Source organism: Notothenia rossii (genome assembly GCF_949606895.1).
Source record: "Notothenia rossii genome assembly, chromosome: 3".
NCBI classification, from domain to species: Eukaryota; Metazoa; Chordata; class Actinopteri; order Perciformes; family Nototheniidae; genus Notothenia; species Notothenia rossii.
Genome location: NC_136901.1, coordinates 75,325,915 through 75,339,309, shown reverse-complemented (window position 1 = coordinate 75,339,309; position 13,395 = coordinate 75,325,915). Strand labels below are relative to the sequence as shown.

Genomic DNA, 13,395 nt, shown 5'->3' with positions numbered 1-13,395 from the left:
TGCATGAGCATAGATAGAAGTAATAAAAAATAATTCTAAGAACTCTTTATAAGGCATGATATTTCCTCATCCTTTACCTTTGTTCACGCTTTCCACATGAATCCCACAGGCATTACATAAAGTTGGCTGCTCAGTCAATTGAGTGTTAATGTTAAATTACTCATCTGATAATCTGAAAACTGTATCGTCATCTTCACAGGACCTTTTTCACGGCTATAATGTGCAGGATGTTGAGTTTCCTTCCTAAACAGAGTGCCTATTCTGAGAATTCATCTAAGGAGCCTTAGTGCAATTTGACTACCTTATCGTGTCCTTTGAACCAATGCAACTTTCTGTAAAATATTTAATGGATGACTGTGTGGTGTTTCGCATGGCCATGTTTTAAAAACCGCTTTGTGAAGCTCCGTCACCTTTTCTCAACAAAGCATTAAGAACAAAAACTCACCTTTATCTTTCGGGTTTCCCTAATAGAGGCAAGCACCACATCTGATTTTCCTAATCAACACACACATTTTTTGTAAAATATTGACTGGAATGAATCAACTAATTCAGATTTTAAACAGATGTGTCATTACAGAAAGCTGTGACTAATTGTAAAATGAAACCACACACAGGGAGTATTTCAAAATTGGGACAAGGATAAATAAAAAAAAAAATGGAAAAGTTCATCTCATTATGACTACTTCATCTTTTGTCAACGGGGAGACTAATGATTACCTTTAAATTGATTTATGATTTAAGAAAGCAAAGTTATCAGGCCTTTGTTTTCTGCAAGTTAAGATGAATTAAATTGTAATACGAAGAGGTGGATCCTGAGAAGGCAACAACAGAATCACCTAAAAGCATTCATGCGTACTTGTCACTAACAGGAGAACAATGTATTCTTTCTAAGTCAGGGAAGCAGAGGAGGTCCACTCTGCCAGGAAGGTGACAGACGCAGCACAGGATTGAGACCAGAGCAGATGAAGAGGTAGCAATGGTTTTCAGCAGTTCAAATTTAATACTTTGTCCCCCTTTCTCTACAGAAACCCAGGTAAAAAAAATCCCCCACTCTCATAAAATACAACAGCAGCAGTTACCAGTAAAAAAATGAAATGCAAAAAAAAAAAAAACCGAGAGAGAAAGCATAGAAGGGATAAGAGAGAGAGAGAGAGAGAGAGAGAGAAAGAGGGTAGAGGCATGATGAGGCAAGAAAGGAAAATATATTTTCTATATGCGAGGAGTGAGTCCAAAGTTCTTCTTCAGACCGGGTCTGGGAGAGCGAGGAATCTGGGAACTTGCTGTTGTGTTCGTTCAAAATGGAGGGCAGGAGGAAAAAGAAAAGAGAACAAAATGAGTCGAGTCCAATCCAACTAGGGGAAGGAACCAGCACTCTAAGGCAGGGATTTATTCAGGAAGGGCTTTCTCCCTCTCTGGATGAAAGAAAATCTCACTCCTCTTCAGCCTGTGTTATACATTGTGTCATGTGTGTACAGATGAAATGTATGCGCAAGTTTGTGTATGCAACAGGTAAATTGGAAGGTGTGTCTGTCATACATATGGTCAACACGTGGCACCTCTCACTTGCTGCAAGAGAGGTGGCATTTTTCTTTCCTCATTTCTTCATTCATTCCTTTGCTTTTCTTCTCCCAATATCAGTCCCCGACTACCTAGTAGTCATCCAAATCAAAGATCTCATCGTTCTCTCCTTGGTACTCCATGCCCTGGAAATCAACCCTGTACCGCAAGATACCTGAGGAGCACAGGGAAGACAGATTAGCAATGGGGTAATAAAATGATTTGCCACCTTATGTCATGTTTGGTTAGATTGTGAGAACATTAAAAAGGAAGAATTTATATTAGGATAAAATAACCCCTCTTTGCTATGGCGGTGGGAGTTTTGTAAATATAAAGCACAAATTCATGAAATCCTTTTATTTGACTACTTACTGAATAAAAACACAACATAATGTACTTTTCATTTGAGGAAAATAACAGGAAACTAATAAGTGCACCGTTATCACCAGCTTAGGAGCTTAGGAGCACATGGATACCTAAATGAACTGCTAAATATTTTTGGATAGATAAATGTTTGAGGCAACCTTTAAGCAGGTAGTACGGTAGGGGCGCAACAACTAATCGACTTAATCGATTAAAATCGATGACCAAATTATTTGCCAACTAATTCAGTCGTCGATTCGTTGGTGACGTCATCACGTGTGTTTTACGCGCCGTTGAGCTCCAACGTTATCGGTCTTTTTATCGGTACTGGAGACATTTAAAAAATATATGTCATATGTATTATTGCTACAAAAACATGATATCGCAGTCTTAGTGTCGCAAACTCGTTTCTAACATGCAAAAAGACGCGTTTATGATTTATTTTCGATCTTTCCAATCCAGACGAGATCTCTCTCTCCCCCATCTGTGTGGGAGGGGGCGGGGCAGTTTACACACACGCGGCTGCTACATGCAGCAACACACGGCGGGGATGGTGGAGAGAACGCGCTCCGCTTAAACTTTACCCGTCTCGATGTGGACAATGCTCGTTGCTAATAGTGCAATAAGTGTTTAGCATGTAAGGGCGGTAACACGAGCAATTTGTCTAAACATTTAGTAAAGTGCTCCACATCCAGACGGAGGAATGCACCGGGTTCCACTGTCTCTCAAGTAGCTCTGTAGCCACGTCCACGAGTAACGTTTCCACGTCAGGTGTTATGTATGCTAGCAGCAACACACGGAGTTAACTACATTACACACACATGGGTTAATGATTAGAGGTAACTGAGTTATTTATTTTTGTTAAAGTTTCAGCTATTCTGTTTACAGTTCTGTCATCACATTATTTAATACGATTTGTTAAAACATTGTTGTTTCTTTTGATGTGAAATATAATTTATTTTTATTTAAATAAAAAGCAATGTTAATTTTGTTCACAATTCGTTAAGTTAATTTAATAACATATGTATTTTTGAATCAAGTATTCATCTTTATTGTCTTCATTGTTAGTTTCCACATGCCTAAAACAACCTCAAGCTAAATCTCAAAGTTGATGCCTAAATAAGAGCGTTTGAGAAATTGTGCAAGGCATACAGTAACGGTACGTCCAGAAACAGGGTATATGCAGGAATCCTGAAGTCAAATTGAATACCTTTTAAGACCTTTTCCATACATTTTAAGAACTCATCGCAACTTTGAGTTCTAACCGGTTACATTGGCGACACACTTTACCTCACATTTACTATATTGATTGTAAGATAGCAAAACTAAACAGTGCAGACAGACTACTGAAGCCTCCTTTCCACATGAACTTCAACCTCTCTGTGAAGGTCAGGTTTAATGCAGTATGCTGCTTTTTTGCTTCTGTAGACTCTGTGCTCTTTCATTCCAGTAAAACTCCTCAGAAACCATTAGAAAACAGTATTTGACCAATAAACAAAACAATTGACAAAACTTTGAACTATGAAATATGTTAAACTTTGGTGAGCTTCAGCGGGGTAATGCCATATAGGAGCTCCCTCTCAAATACCCAGGGGTTAAATTGGGCTGGGGCTGTCCGGGGCTAAGCCCTGGCACATAGGACGATGCTCTGACGTCATCACCCTCACACATTTGTTGTTTGTTTACAAAAAAGGATATATATGTTAAGACTTTTCTCGTTCCTAATATAGACTATATTTAGGGTCTATATATGTTGACTTTACTTTAAAATAGCAGATCTCTGTGACCGGATATAGTTTGGCTTGGACCCCGGCCCCACAAGGACGCATACGGTAAAACGCATACGCAAGCGCAAAAAAGGCTTCCGTTCACACGCATTCGATTCATTAACGTGTCCGTTCACACTAGGCCGCTGGAAATGCTGGAAACGCTGTAGTACATATGCCAGGCCTGTAAGTGGCGCTGCTGCCGCCCGAAATACACCAAAAGCAGCGAAGAAGACCCCGGAGCATGGTTGCCATGGTTGCCCTTCTGTTTATTCTCCGCGGTGGACGGCGTGTTCTCCTGATGTATCTCTCAGGTAGTCCACCAGCAGATGAAAAACACCCACCTCTCCGCCTCTTCCAAGGAACGAGGGGACCGTGCGGCAGTTTCCGTAAAAAAAATGTTTGGCCGGTCAACATGTCCGTTAAAGTTTAAATCTTCCATATATAGAAAAGTGCCGGTCAGAGGTCTTCTTTGTTATTTATTGAGCTTTAAAACAAATTGATAACGACTCTGTTCTCTGTATAATAATATAAGAATATTTAATAAACGGTGACTGCCTCTCTTTTCCTCCCCCTCTTCTGACAGCCCAGCAGCAGCAAGAGACGTGGGGAGAGGGAGGCGGGCTATTTCACCGTTATCAGAAAATGATCATATAGGGCTTACACACGGAGCCTTTGGACCCCCAGAGCGTTGCGTATGCCGGTCTACCCACCTTGGGACCCGTTACCGTAGTCGTTTAGTGTCGACTAGTAAATATTGGTAGTTGTGAAACCCCTACCTTGTGGTGTTTCCCGACATGTCGTTTCAGTAAATTAAAGGGTGTTTCATGTTGTCGTTGCTGTGAACCTTCTTAATACCTTGGGAAATGCCGTTTAATACTTTTGAATAGCCTTAATTTTTCGCTAAATTGATTTATCAACTTTTAATATTTTTTAAGACCCCGCGGACACCCTGACACAACAGCTTTGAAAAAAATCTTGAAAATCTTGGAGCTGGGCGTGTCTGAGAACTTGGGAATTTTTCGCGACCAACAACCAATCACATGAATCTCCCGCCCCCGGCATACAAAGCAAAAAAAACGGGGATTTTATGCGAGCAATATAGATATATAGATATATATAAACTCCCCAAACAGGCGAAAACCTACCAGTTTCACCCACTGTCTCTGCCACCTCCCTCCATGCCTGGTTCCTCCGGTTTGTATCCCGGTAAATAGTTCTGGTCGTAAAGGACCGGGTGATTTGCTACCGTAATTTCTCGTTTGGAATATGAGGAAATTAACTGCGGTCTGGTTCTCCCAGCTTGCATGCGGTTTGATTGGCTACTATGGCTAGCGCTTGTACAGTCAGATTTGCATAAACGGGATTTGATTGGCTGACGCTTCCAGCTCAGCTTCAAAAGTTGAACATTGCTCAACTTTTGAATCCTGAAAATCCTTTAAATCTTCGCTTCACTTCCCCACAATGCAGTTCGGCGAAATGCGAGGCAAAGTGACGTCACTCCCATTCAAAGTCAATGGGCAGAGAAGCGTTGGAAGATTTTTTCAAAGCTGCTGTGTGGACGTACCGTAATAGTCCGAATAGTTGATTAATCGTTTCATTAATCGATTATCAAATTAGTCGTTTGTTGCAGCCCTATAGTACGGTAAGGATACTGTGAAACTATTTATTGCACACCAAGTAATTTTCATTTGCATTCATTATGCCTAAATTCCTTTTCCATCCACCATATGTCACCTCAAAATAATCAAATGACAGTAAAAAGTTACAGGGTAAAAAGAAAAAGTAACTGTCAAATTTGCTTAATCAAAATGTACAAGTGGTCAAACCAGTTAAAGTGAATACGTATAACTTTGCTCTGCTGCATGGTTATTTATAAAGTGATTTGCAAAAAGAGGTCCAAAATAAACTATTTTAAGCCAAATAGGTTATAACCATAAACTACAATGTTTAGATGAAAGTCTTTATTTCATGGAGATAAGCCAATGATTATTAATAGTCTGACATACTTGGAATCCTTATCTCTGGCTATCAATATCTTGATTGTTGCTGAACTCAACATAAAATACATTTAGGTGGAGCAGCTTCTTTTAAAAGATTTGTTTTTTTTATTGGGACATTATTTCACTTAGTGAGCAGATGTACTTCTCTTCAACTACAGGAAGTTGAAGGCCCCATGTATCCTCAGGTCTCCATTGTGTTTTCTCTCTACTAAGTCACATACAAATCACTTCCGCCCTCATAAACCCCATCATTAAACATCAGTGTGCTCACCCCCGATGCCTCCAAAGCCCTTGACAAACTGGGACCCTTCCTGGCTCTTGTCTGTGACTATCTCAAGCGTGGCTCCAAATTTCTTGTAGTTGTTAGCAAACCACTCCAGCAGTGGCATGCTCTCGATCAGCTCATGTTCCTGCCCCGTCTAGAAACACAACCATTCAAGAACAAATGGCATGATGGGTAATGGGTTTAACTTCAATCACAAGCATTTGTCACTTTTGGTTTTTGTGCTCACCTCCTTGTCTGTGAAGTGAGACTTGTCTTTCTCCTGCTCTGGCGTCAAGTACAAAGTCTTCTCATCTGAAAACCCAAAGGAGAGACGTGAATATTTAAGCATCATAGCAGAATGTTATAGCAGAATTTTCAGGTTTTCTTTCTCAGCAACTGTTTGATGGTATACTTTTGGGAGGCAATCCGTTCTCGGCCCCGTTGCTCTCGGCCCCATGTAGACGTAGAATGTAACGCATGGTGTCCAAGTTCTCGTAGACTATGAGGATCTCTACGGCTCCCATCTCCAGGGCTTTGAGTGTGTCCTCCACACCAAAACAGTACTTCCCCGTGTCCTGACTGATCTCGTCGAAGTAGCGCCCTGTAGAGAGGAATAACCGTTTAGCAAAACCTCACCACAACAAAAGCTTACCTTTTCATTAGCGGGCACTAGACATGTCTAATAACAGTTGTTCCAATAGGAGGACTCACCTATGAGCTTCTTCTCCTGGATGAACTTTACATTAGAGAGAACCTCTGCTGAGAGCTCAATAGCCTGGTTAAAACCATTCTCTCCTCCGTAGGAGATGTCCACCAGCTTCAAAACCTTGGCCTGTAACCTCTGTAGAAAACACACACACACATAAGTTAAATACAAGTTACAGATACCAACACAGTCATAAACGGATGTTATTAGGGCCCACTTCATATAAATAATATTTATATCTAACCCGGCAGCTTTATAACAAAATCACTGAAATTTGAGATATGGTTTAATAAAGGCTATCAACCCAAATATGCAGTCAGTAATCAAACATTATGCGTTTGGGTTTTTTCCAAGCAGAGCTGTTGCAGGCTCATTGAACAGTTACCAGTGTTAAGATGGTTAGAGCACTCAAAGAACTGCAGTACTAAGCTCACATTTAACTTATGTTGTTGATAAATATCAATATTTAATCCTCTTAACATAGATCTTCATTCATCAGCTGTCCATTACAATAGAAATAGTGTTGTTACACATGTATATAAAAGTAACTAATATTGAGCTAATAATATACCCTAACCCTGTGGTGCATGTCAACCCACAGACAGGAGCAAAAAAGCAGATTGCATTAAATAGCGCTGCATAAATGATTGTTCAATAGTTTAAATAAACTTATATAACCATCATCAGATTCTGGATAGCAGTTCAATCCTAGTGCTATAACATCATTAATACTTAAACGTAACTTACTGGGTCAAACATGTCCGACTGGCTGAGCTCAGTCTTGAAGTCAGCAGAGCCAGCCAAGACCATTCCTGCCACATTTACTTTGTCGTTGGAAACAAAGAGCTGGACAGCCGTCTCAGCGACCTTTCTCACGTAGTTGTGTCTCTTTTCCATTCTCAGACGAGCAAAACGCAGAGCCGACTGTCCTCCTCTGCCTGAAAGAGAGATAAAGAACTTTAGAATGTTTTAATTATGGGCAAAACTAAGAGACATAAACTATTCCAGAGAAATATTTAAATTATGATCTGACTATTAGGTGTAGGCAAAAATATCCAAAGTTTAGTGTGTTGTGAGTTTTGAGAGTCAGTACCGTGCTTCTTGGGCAGGTCCACGGTGAACTTGTGAAGCACCTCCCTGGTGTTGCCCTGCAGTGTGCCGAACAGCGCCCCGCTACCATCGATCACAATAAAGCCAAACTTACTGTCGTCAGACAGCAGGGCTGTTAATGCCTGCGTAAAGGGAGAAAAGAATAGATTATGAGTATGTGACAAAAAGAAAGTGCCATAGAAGTACTGACATTGAAGTTTGTACAAGAAAAATATCATATGCAGACACAAAACCAACCAAAAGATCTCACCTCGGTGTGGAACTTGTTGTCGCAGAGGTACAGGGAGGTGTTGATTGGCTTAAAAGGCTCAAAGTCGATATTAACTTTCTTCTCCTTGCCCTCGTCTGTCACAATGGTTCCACAGTAAACAACCAAACCATTGGGTGGCACTGACAAGAGAGAAAGGGCAGAGAACAATAGTTTAGACAAACATCAGGTTTTTGGATGGCCCTCACTTAGTATGCGTTGGATGCAGCATTTGTTTTTATTAATGTATAAAGCCATTTTTGGTAAGCTTCCACTGTATGTATGTTCCAGATTTGCTCCAGTTTTTGACTCTTACAACCTCAGATCCAGTGCCTGGATATGGTTCCAGGTTACTGCCGTGCAGACTGAGGCTGGAAAAAGGAGTCTTTTTTATTATGATCCTTGGTCTTGGAATGACCTTCAATCACGCCTCAAACTGATGGCACTTGTCCCAATAGCCTGTTTTAAATGGAAGTTGTCTGAGGTCCTTACCACCAGCTGCTCTTGCAGGAATAAGTAATGTACCTTTCTTACTGTCCCTAATGTGCACAATGTAGGGACTACTTTTTCGTCTTTTGTTTTCTTAGTTGTGTTCTGTGTATTTTACATGTTTGTGTTATGTGTTACGTTGCTGCCTTCTTGGCCAGGTCAGCATTGAAAATGAGATTTTATCTCAATGCTTTTTTATCTGGTTAAATAAAGGTTAAATAAAAAAATTAAAAGTACAGATACAAATTACAACATGCAGTTTCTGGAGAGGCCAGTAGAATTATCAATCTTTCTCTAATACATCACTGCACATGTTCCGCTTTTAGTTGTCCCTGAATCACTTTTCTATCACGATATTGAGTAAACAAACGGGTTCCTTCGTACTTGCCTATAGCAACCTACTTTAAATCAAATGCGATTAACAACACATTGTAATATAGCATTAACACCACATATATTAACGGGAACCTGTTTATGGTCCATTGAGACAAAGATGATGTACATTTAAATGTATATAATGATCAGTTCAATCTAGATTCAACTGTAACTGGCCTTTACCATAAACACAAGGTTATTTCTCTGTAAACACATTATTTTCCGCTGCCCCTGAAAACATTATCACAGATGGAAGACAGCAGGGTTTTATTTGGGTTTCTGTTGTAACACATACCTTTGTTGTAGAGTTTTAGTCTTTGCTGTACAGAGGTGATGGCCCCGAGTACTGAGAGCCTGTTGACTCGACTCTTAATGTTGGAAGCAGTGCCAAACTCATCTGCCAACATCTTGGCCACTCTGGATATCTGGTCCTTGGGGGGGATGATCAGTGAGATCATACTGGTCCCATTTCTAGAAAAAGAGCGATGATTTAATGTTAGTGCTCACATAAATACACACAAGATGCAATGTCTAACAGCTTGCATTGTTGCTTTACCACTTCAAGAGTCTAGCAGAATAAACACCACAACAAAGGATTATTATATCTGGCAGTTAGTTATCTAATGTAGCTACTGTATACATCAACATTGATTATTTGGAACTGCAACTTTGACATTGTATACAACTTGGAGAAAACCCTTGCCCTCATCTCATTTTGTAAACACACAACACTTTTACTTGCAAAGTATCACCTTGACGAGGCCTAAAATGTTGAGGGACAAACTGGGTGGGCTTTCAGTTAAACAGTATACAATATCTGCCCTTGAAGCAGATCACTGTTTCAGTTCCACTGCTACTCACTCTCTCTCCCCCTCTCCATTCACCGCCAGTCAACAAAGCATACCAGTACAGGCTGACACTGCACACATACAGACATAGGGCAGGTAGCAGCAGCTGGATGAATATAGGGCAAACGGTCAACTGTGTGTGACATGGCAGGCGGTGGCGCACAGGACAGCAGATTCTGCGCAACACTAGACGGCAAGCTGTCGCAGACCAAGATACAAGCAAGTGTAGCAACACCCACATTTCACATGTCGTGTTTGATAATTCAAGAAGGCCACAATGTCCCCACTGGCAAGCAGCTGATATGGATTTTTTTAACAGACCGTTTCGTTGCTAGTAGAGCTTTAGTTTAGTGTGACGCTTATCAGCCCGCTTGACATGAGGTGAATAACCTGGAGCTGAAATAAAGAAGCTCGGTCATATAATCCTCGTGAAAAAAGGCCAGACGAGCGTCATTTGAAGTCTGCTGGAGCGACTGGAAGTCACACTGTAAGCTAGCCGGCTTTCCTCTTTCATCAACGTGCTCTCTTGATGAAGAGACCCAGGGCGGCCTCTTTCCACAGATGACGTCTATTAGCCGGTCTCTTTAGCAACACAGCTACATTACCGTTACCTGCGTTACACGCTTTGTGGGACTGGAGGAATCATTCTCCGTAATGACAAGGACACATCAAAAGACACATTGTTCCATATTAACACGTTTCCGTTCTCCATACGGGTTAAATGTGACAGCAGTTAGCGTTTAGCTATTAGCAAGCTATAACCAATAGCTATGGTAAGCTAAGTTAGCCATGCTAAGCTAACCACTCCCCAATTCTGCCCCGCTTTTCCAATCTCCAGCTGTTGCAGCGCTCAACATTCACACCATCACAAAGCGCTTTTTTACTATTTCGTCTCACAGCTCAAATCCGTCCCTTACCCGCGGGCAGCTTCCAAACTCTTGATCAGCTTCTTGATTTTCCATATCTCCACGTTCCTATCCGCCGCGCTGGGGTCGTCCGCCATCTTTCTGCTGTAATCGGTTCAGCACCTAAAAAGACGTGAAAAGGGAGAACAAAACATATTCAGTGAACCGGAAATGAAAGAGATTGGCAGAAAGTTATAGTCCTATTATGCTGGCAAAATATGTGCCCTAACCAGCTGGACTAGGTACCTCTCCAACCTAACGGTGCAGTGTCCGTTAAGGCACCTGACCAGTAGCCGGGCTACCCGAGAGGGAGAGCCTGAACCCGGCCTGCCTCTCTCAGTACAGAGCGCGGAGAACCACGGGCCTACTCCTGCCAGGCCCTAAAGCCCACCCTGTTCTTATCTAATACGGCCTACTTTACTCTGTTCTCCCAGAAACCAGCTGTCAGCTTTTAAGACCCTTCGTGTTTATCTGTGTAAATGGAGCCTGTACGGTACCTGCCTCGGACAACGCCGCTCCGCTCCGCTATCTGACCGCTGGGCTACGTCGAGTCGGTGGTCCGAGGAGTGACGTTGCCTTCCAACCGGTTTCTCTCCTCCACACGCTGCGCGTGGTGCAAACGACGGGGCTCACATGTGGGAGGTGGTTTGAAATGTGGCGTTCACTTCCTGGAAACCACCTAGAAACCAATAACAACGCTTGGCTCGTACGTCAATCATAACAATCTAAGCAACGATTGGAAAGACGCTAAAAGCATCATCGAATGTGGGGGGGCCTTTAGAACTAAGCATCATGGGACTTGTAGTGTGTTGGTGTACTGTAAGGGGGGAGTTCCGCTGGCAACTTTTAAAACACATTTACCAGATGAACCAAGTTCATTTTATCTTAACATTTATCTTACTTGCTGGGGCCCTTAAAGGAAAAGTTCACTATCACCTTGCTTCGCAGTCTTGCTTAAAACTTTAGTTTCGAGAAACATTTCAACTCACACTGGACTCAAAACCCAATAATAGGTCAACTGAGGGCAGAAGGGTAAACTGTAGTGACTACATTTATGACATATTCATAGATGTTGCCAGGTGTATAAGTCACATTGGCTTGTGTTTTTCTCAGAACTGAACTCTTCTACCCTCGCAGCCTCTCTAAGCTAGAATACTATTTGGTGATGCAAAAGGTTTCTTTTCTCTTTGGGTTCATCATTTGTTTTTTTCTCTTTGTGTATCCAATCAAGCAGTGTTGTTCATCCTTTTAGACTGACTGTATCAAGATTGTGGCCTCCAAACTGCAGGGTGTGCTCTTTTAAACCAGAGAAAGGTCGGCTGTCCAATTCGTTTGACTGCGTATTGAAGACTTGCTTCAAGCCTGGCCCCCCAATAATCCAATGACGTTATGTTGTTGCGGTTGATGATGCAGATGCAAATTATAGGATGACATATGTGAGCCAAAGATTGCAGTGTTAGTAAGTACAGTTTGGTCTTATTAAGGGTTTTAGGTTGCTCTGCAACACAGCACTTTATGGTGGGTCAGACCTAGTGTAGTTAAACATATCAGTTTGTCGTATTTGCTCTTGGGTTTTTGTTGTCTTTATTGACATATTGTGCCAAAGTAGACAGACCATAGAAATGGCGATAAAACAAAATGACACTGGTACACACTTTTAACACTTTGAACTAAGCACATTTAAGCGTAAAGGTTTCTGTTTACTGTTAATGCTATCGTTAATCTTTTAAATGTTGTGTGTTTGTGGTTGTAGTGATTTTAGGAAAAACTAAGCAACAAGTGATGATTGTTCACCCTGTGATATTAGACTGTCAGGACGGTTAAGTTAGGCAAGCACTCTTGATTATTGTATATTTATTGATATATTTTGTTTGAAGTCAGATGTGTCACTTTCCTGATATGTTTCCATATTGCATTTGTCAGACTTTCTAAACGTATAGCTTAAAGGTATTTGTAGAAAACAGTTACCAGAACAGGGTATCAATTAAAGCCTGAGTAAGAATCAAAAATAGCAAAAACATAGAGGGACAAGACCCTGAGCCTGATGTATTTTCCTCTTCAATTGAAGATATAAAGAGATGCAACCTTTTTTTCTCCTTCTTTTACAGTAAATAGAGCAATGGAAGTTCACTATGACCTATATATTTACACCACTAGATGACAGCATTGCTTAAAGGAAAAAAAATATTATCTGTCTCTGGCTTGTTTGGATTAGTCGATGAAGGAGTATCACATCCCTGTGGTTCTTTTTTTTTTTGCATTGCTCAACGGGACACTCATAAGTCAGGTCTTGTTGTGTATGTTGTCTTAATTGTGGCATGCTGTTTGTTAGACTTTATTAGGTTGCCATATGCTGGATATTAGTCAGCGTCTTTAGCAAATTGTGATTGTTTATATGAGAACAAACATCTGTTTGTGCATGAAGCAACAAGCCCAAGCATTATCTCAGTGGTAATACCTATCATGGTGAACTGTTGGTGTGGGAGGCGGTGGGTGGAGCTTCTGTCTGGATCTGTCACTCACAGGACAGCTACATCATTGAGAAAAAGTGATATAGCAGTTTGTGCAACTGACTGCCTCCCAGATTGCCCAGTGCCGGTGTCAGCGCCAATTCATCACCATCTGTCGACCATCAGAGCTGTAATGATCTGTCGTTTGGAAATGGATGGGGCTCGCTGTGCTGTGGATGAAGGCTCTGCTGGTCAGCTGATATTCCTCATTTCATCTAGTGGCCATCACACATGAGCACTGAGATAAGCAG

At 41.4% G+C, this 13,395-nt stretch overlaps 1 protein-coding gene across 3 annotated transcripts; it reads right to left on the bottom strand.

The window, feature by feature from the left end:
• Positions 1-980: 980 nt before the first annotated feature.
• Positions 981-11,287, bottom strand: etf1a (eukaryotic translation termination factor 1a). Of its 3 annotated transcripts, none has more exons than XM_079669916.1 (11): positions 11,132-11,287; positions 10,647-10,757; positions 9,177-9,352; positions 8,021-8,160; positions 7,754-7,892; positions 7,408-7,598; positions 6,666-6,795; positions 6,367-6,555; positions 6,202-6,266; positions 5,961-6,108; positions 981-1,732 (listed from the first exon to the last, which is right to left on the bottom strand). In XM_079669916.1, exons 2-11 carry the CDS (start codon positions 10,730-10,732, stop codon positions 1,650-1,652), a joined length of 1,347 nt encoding a protein of 448 aa, XP_079526042.1. In that variant the 5' UTR covers positions 10,733-10,757; positions 11,132-11,287; the 3' UTR covers positions 981-1,649. The 3 variants fall into 3 exon arrangements, with proteins under 3 accessions (XP_079526042.1, XP_079526043.1, XP_079526044.1); XM_079669917.1 differs by having other exon boundaries at positions 11,136-11,287; XM_079669918.1 differs by lacking the exon at positions 11,132-11,287 and adding an exon at positions 10,881-11,079.
• Positions 11,288-13,395: the final 2,108 nt, after the last annotated feature.